This window comes from Pygoscelis adeliae, unplaced genomic scaffold, assembly GCF_000699105.1.
Source record: "Pygoscelis adeliae isolate BGI_AS28 unplaced genomic scaffold, ASM69910v1 Scaffold189, whole genome shotgun sequence".
In the NCBI taxonomy this organism is placed as follows: Eukaryota; Metazoa; Chordata; class Aves; order Sphenisciformes; family Spheniscidae; genus Pygoscelis; species Pygoscelis adeliae.
In genome coordinates this window covers 817,633-823,830 of record NW_008825543.1, presented here as the reverse complement: position 1 = coordinate 823,830, position 6,198 = coordinate 817,633, and the positions used below count along the sequence as shown (strand labels likewise).

General features: G+C 59.6%; 1 protein-coding gene across 1 annotated transcript in view; it reads right to left on the bottom strand.

Moving 5' to 3' along the window:
* Positions 1 to 1,736: 1,736 nt before the first annotated feature.
* PPM1J (protein phosphatase, Mg2+/Mn2+ dependent, 1J) overlaps positions 1,737 to 6,198 on the bottom strand; it is a 7,840-nt gene continuing 3,378 nt past the window's right edge. The window contains exons 5-9 of the mRNA XM_009331972.1: positions 4,614 to 4,732; positions 4,321 to 4,384; positions 4,018 to 4,125; positions 3,679 to 3,830; positions 1,737 to 3,410 (exon numbers count right to left, since the gene is read on the bottom strand). Coding sequence (XP_009330247.1) covers positions 3,263 to 3,410; positions 3,679 to 3,830; positions 4,018 to 4,125; positions 4,321 to 4,384; positions 4,614 to 4,732 — 591 coding nt within the window. The 3' untranslated portion in view covers positions 1,737 to 3,262. The remainder of the gene's footprint in view (positions 3,411 to 3,678; positions 3,831 to 4,017; positions 4,126 to 4,320; positions 4,385 to 4,613; positions 4,733 to 6,198) is intronic.

Genomic DNA, 6,198 nt, shown 5'->3' with positions numbered 1-6,198 from the left:
TCCCCGAAAGGTTTTTTCCCGTTTAGGTTACTGACGCCAGGCAGGGAGAGCGGCCATCCCGGCGCTCGGCTCCCAGAGCAGCCGCTGCTGCCAGGAAGGGCTGAGCTGCTGTTCCCAATCTCCCCTTCCAGGTAGGACCAATAGCAAAGACCACCCCGTGCTTTGCCCCCTAACCAGGAATCCTCCACCATTGGAGCACCTCTCAAGGGGATGCCTTTCCCCCCATGAGCATTATTTATGGCAGTGCCAAGAGCCACTGCCAGCGAGAGACAAGCTCTGCCGAGGAAGGCAGATCCTAGCAGAGGCAGCGGGGGCCAGCAGCCAAACCCCACCGCACCCCTCCTGCATCCCTCATGTGCTGCCCAGTCAGCTGCTCGCTCCTTGGGGAAGGCCCCGTTCCCCACCGTAACAGACACAGCGGGGTTGTGAGGGACATGCCCTGTCCCCAGGATCTCGAGTCCCCTCCACAGGCGCACTGGCAGAAGGGGGCCATGGTGCATCAGGCCCCACAGAGACAACCCCAGTGCTGCAGGCAGCGGCTCTGGCTCTCCTTGCCCACAGCGGGCTGTCAGCAAGGGAGGACCGGGCTGCTCCTCCCCGCGATGCCCCAGCTGCAGGGCTGAGTCCCTGCCGCTCCGCCAGGGAAAGGCAGCCCCAGGGTCCTGGCCCAGACCCAGGCTCATAAACTGCTGCTATTTTAAGGGCTCGGAGACAATTTTTCTTAATTTATCAAGCCCCAGGCCAGGAGCTGGTTCCAAAGGAAATGTTTCCTTAGTAAAAAGGGGAACCACAGAGGAAGTTTTAAATGCAGCCCCTGCCTCCTCGCCTTATCCAGCAGCTCCCAGGCAGTGACCTGGAAAAGCAGGGCCAGTTCTCAACCACTGGCATGAAGAACACCGCGCCAGGGGAACAGGGCTGTGCAAACAAGTGGGGGGGTAGCCGGGGGTGTGGGGAAAACATGTCTGAGCATCAGGAGCACCAGGGGTAACGGTGGCAGTCAGGGGACATGCGACAGCAGGGACGCTTCCAGCGGGCAGGCCACCCTAGAGGCAGGAGGTAGCCGCTCCTGGGATGCCTGAGCTCCCAGAGAGGGGTCCTGCCTTTCCAGCACAGCCACATCCCTGGGAGCTGCAGCCTGTGGAGATGTGCCTCCATCCACAGCGCTCCCCACTCCCTGAAGGAGGGACCCGACCCCATGAGCAGGGAAACCATTGGCCTTTCCTCCCCTCTGCTCCCTGTCTGTGTCCAGGCGCTGCCTGCAGCAGGGAGCAGCCGGGGGGGGGGGCCAGGCTGGCACCTGCTGGTTTTCAATCCTCATCCAAGCCTAATGCAGTGCTCACCAGCCAGGTTCTGTTTTGGCCACCCTGCAGCCCTTTCCCTGCCCAGCTGGCCATCACCCACCCCAGAGAGCCATGCCCCTGGACTGCTGTGCCCCTACGCCAGCCCCGTGTAAACCCAGCCAGCAGCCGCCAGGCAGCACCGCGCAGAGACCAGCAGCACAGCAGCAGTTCCCACTCGCCCTGGGCGCGGGAGGGATGCTCCACAGGGTCTGGCCAGCGCCAAGGGCAGAGGGACAGCAGCTCACATGGCTCTGTCTGGGCCTATTTGCTACCAAGCCTGCCTACATAAATTAATCAGAGCTAATTGGCTTTTAGGTTAAGTCGTCTTTGCAGGAGCTCCGCAAGAAAGACTTTGAAGTGGGATTGCAAGTGGCAAAACCTTTATTTAAACACACAGTGCCACGCAAGGACAGGCTCCTAGCCCCAGTATCACTCCCTGCTCCCTTCAGCACAGGAGATGTCAATAGGTTAAAATCTCACTGGATAACTTTCACTTCCCATTAAGTGCACCCAGTTTATTACCCCACGCTGATTACAAGAGACAAAAAACATTCACCAGAGGTGACACTTGACAAGAGCTGGCTGCACCCTGCGACAGCAGGACACAAACTACTGGTGCCACAGAGCCTTCCCAAAACAAGGGACCATGGCCCAGCTCTCCCCATCCCTGCACTGCCAGGATGGGATCATCCCTCACGTTTTGGGAGGATGCCATGCTCTAGAGAGGTCCAGGAAATGCATCCTCCTCCCGGTCAGAGGTATGTGTGATGCAAAATAAGATACTACGCAGAGATCAACTGCTGCTACAGCTCTGCTCAGCACCAGCTTTGAGGTTATTAAGAAAAAGGAGGGAGTTGTCTCCCCACCCCCAGTCACAACCAAGCTGCTTTTATTGTGAGTTTCCAGCCCTCAGCTAAGCAGATCCACGCAGCACGTTTAAGCTGTTAAGCTTGGCTGAATAGGGCTGCTCTGTGTGCAACCGCTGCTCAGCAGTGGCCAACTTAGAACCGCTCAAAAATATGGACACATATTCATACAGGCTCCACACAACAAGAAAGGGTTTAGACATTTTCCAGCTCAGCTCCCCAGTTAATAATAAATAATTGGCTTCAGAAACACAGCAGTGATCCAATGTACAAAGAGGGGTGCGGGCAGAACCCGTGGCACAGCCAGTGCAAGCGCAATAGCTCATTCCTTCCCAGGGGCTCTCAGTGCGCCACAGTGACTGAGCACTGCCCCATCCTCCCAAACCGGAGCCTAAGACAAGGTACACGGCTGGGAGGAAGGCGTGAGGGGCCGGAGAGGGCAAGCACAAAGCTAGGATGTCAGTCATGGGGTTCGCCCACCACCACGCCACCCACAACCAGACTTCTGCTGGGCTGAGCGTTGCCCGGCTGCCAGCAGGGCTTCACCCCAGGCCACAGCCCATCCTGGCCCCAGCACCCAGCCCCAACAGCAGCTTCGGTGTCACTGGTGCAAGTGTCATAGGGCGGGGGAGAGGAGATGATTGCAGCAGCAAGCACACGCTTCTCCAGGTACGAGTGCCCCACCAGCCTGACGGCCGTTGCACACTGCTGGAACCAGCGCACCAAAGCCCAGGGCGAGGTGCAAAGGATGCACCGACAAGCCAGGGAGGATTTAGGCTTTTCACAGCAACCAAGAAAGTGGCAGCACAAAAAACATCCCTCAACCCCAGTCCCTGCTCTCTGTCCAAGGCCCTTCCATCTCCACCCAGGGCTGGGATGCAGCAGGTGGAAGGGGATGCTCTGGGCAGGGGCACAGACAGAGGCTCCAGGTTTTCTTACTCTTCTTGTGGTCGGCTCAGGAAACAAGTGCTTGGGGGAGAGGTGGCCCCGAGGCAGCACCGATGTCCCATCTCCATCCAGGCAAGGCAAGCCCCTCTGCCTCGGGGTCGCTGGGCATCACGTGTAGTTGCCCGGGCCGCCCAAAGGGATCACGAAGACAGAGATGTCATCACCAGAGCCCAGCTTGTCGTTGGCCAGCCGCCAGCCCCGCTCCTTCAGCACCCCCCTGGACCGCACCACCAGCTCCTGAGCCACCATGGTGTACCTGAGAGCAGAGCACAGCAGCTCAGCAGCAACCCCAGGCCCTGCAGACTCCCTGATGCAGCATGCTGCAGTCCCTGGCAAGGAAGAAGCTGGAGGAGCTAGAGGTGCAGGTAAGGGTCCCTTGGAGAGGAGAGATCTGAGCTCAGATACGCACATCCAGGAGAGTACTGCACGCTGTGGAGCAACAGCACCAGCTCTGAAGCCAGAGGGACGTGTGGCCACAACACTGCTCCAGGACATGCTCATCCCCCTGCCCACTCTCAGCTCACCTGCACGGGTCGTTGGGCTCGTAGCTCGTCAGCACCTCCATCACCACATTGGCCACCTCCTTGTCATTGGTGACATCCCAGAGCCCGTCGGTGCCCAAGACCAGAACATCGTCGGGGCAGTGCTCATACTGTGTGAGGTCGTAAACCCTGACCTGGCAAGCAACGGGGCAAGACACAAGGGTGAGGGGCAGAGAGGCAGAGGAGGCTCCTGGAGAGCCCAGACGAGCACTGGCACTGCCCTGAGCCACTGCGCTGGGTGTACCAGGGATCTGATCACCCCAACCATCTCTGGCCGTCGCAGGAACCCCTGGGCACAGAGCGGCCAGCAGCCAGGCTCACCTCGGGGAAGCAGGACAGGAAAGGCTTGATGTGGATGTTGGAGCTGAACACCTTGAGGTCGTGGTCTCCCAGGCCCCGCGTGACCCCAATCGTGGCCATCACTCGAGCCTGGGGAACGATAAAACCAAAAGAAAACTTTAAGCTCCATCCATCCACTTTAAGCTACATCTCCACCTCCATTCCCAGATGAGAATTGGTGGCATTGGAGCAGCAACAGCACTAGCAAAAATGGGCTGGAAACCCCCGATTCAGTGGGGGCAGGTGGGAAGTGACCCCCACACAGCTCCTGCCACAGCACTTCACCTTTTTGCCTTCCCCGTAGATGAGTGGAAACTTCAGGTCATCCTCTTCTATCTTTTTGTAAGCCCTAGTTAAAATAAGGCAGAGACAACGTGTCAGCAGGTGAAGGCTTCCAGCACCTCCCCTGCCCGCTCAGGACACAGCATCCCCCAGGATGAGGCCCCTTCAAGACCTGGGTACCCAGCGTGCCACAGCCCCTGCCCCACAGGAGGGGATGCTGCAGCCAGGCGGCCATGCGCAGCAGGACCCCAGCCGCCGCCCCTCAGCACGGAGCCTCCCATGGGTTGGAGGGTTACCAGCCATTCATGTTTTGGTCTCTGTACAGCATCTTCTTCCCCAGCTCCTTGGGCTGGATCCTGCGGGGGAACTCGAGGTGTGTGAACTCCTTCCCCAGCAGCTCGGGCCTCAGGAAAGCCTGCGGGACGAACCAGTGGCTCAGCCACAGGGCCAGGAGAGCAGAATCCACACAGCATCACCTGCCCCGCCGGCCGGCACCGCCTGCAGCCCCTCACCGGGCACCGCCACTGCAGCACGGGACCCGCCAGCCTGCCGGGACCTTGGCTACGGTGTTTCGTGGTGGGGATAACATCAGCTGTTCTGCTGCAACTCGAACAGGTGGTGGCAAAGCAGCTTCAAACCACCCGTCTGTGCTACCCCCAAAGGGGAGACAAGAGCTGGGGACAGCCATGCCAACACCCAGCAAGAAGGAGAAGCTTTTGCATGGAGAGTTTTGGGACATAAGGATCTCCAAAAGTGATCAAAAGCCAGCAAGTTCCAGGAGAAGCTGGAATTTGCCCAGGAGGAGTCAGAGCTGCAAACCTCCCGGGACCCCAGGCTCAGCACAGGGCACAGCACTTGCCCGAGGAAAAGAGCTGATGGGTCTTTTCAGAAACCGTGTCCCAGCTGCAGCTGTAACAAGGGACGAGAAGCAGCGCAGAGCCCCTTCCCGGGGCAGGACAGCAGCCCCAGGGCCTCCTGGAGCACAGCGTGCAGGGGACCGGGAATAGGGACAGCGTTGGAAAATGCAGATGGAGGAAGAAAGAGCTGAAAGAAAGAGGAGTCCTTGGGAACACGGGAGGGTTCGGTGCCGAGGCATGGAGAGCCCCGTCCCGCTCCACGGGGGGGGCCCTTACCATGGCCTGGGCACCGTGCAGCTGAGAAAGCGTGTGCCTGGCCTCCTGCCTGTGCCCTGCCCATCACAGCCAGCTGGAGAGGATCCCGCTCACAGCAGTTTCCTCCTCTTGGTCATTCAAAAATAGATTCGAGAAAAAAATGCCTCAGTGTTTTCCTAAGTACGTTGCAAGCCAGGAAATCACATCCAGCAAGACCTCCTCCAACACAAACACCTCCTCCTCTGTGCTGCCATCAGAGAGGTCTTTATAACCTTAAAAAGTCTCCCTGTGTGGCACAGGGGGGTTTGTCCAGGCCAGGCGGGACAGGGAGCTTTCAGGAAGAAAGCTAGAAACCCGCTGGCACATGTCAGCTCCCTGCCTCCCCAGGGAGCAGCCAGGGAAGAAACTAGGACTCGGCGTCAGCGCTGCGGCTCCTTCGACCGTGCAAGGGAGCACGACGGGTGGAGGGAGCAGAGCTGCGCTCCTCCCGGTCACTGCGCAAGCCAGCCCAGTGCTCCCGCAGCAGCAGCAGGCGGGTGCCCACCCCCAGTCCTGGCCAGGCCAGGCTTGCAGGCACAGCCCCTCACACTGACCCCGCAGCAAACCAGGGCTCCGCCAGCCACCAGATGCCCCCACGCCAGTGAGCCAGGGCAGCTCCCCACATCCCAGCGCCTCTCTCCAACCCAGTGAGCTGGCTGGGTTGGACAAGTGCCATCAGCAGGTCCCAGCTGTGAGGCTGCCCTTGTCCCCTGGGACCCCACCAAGAAGG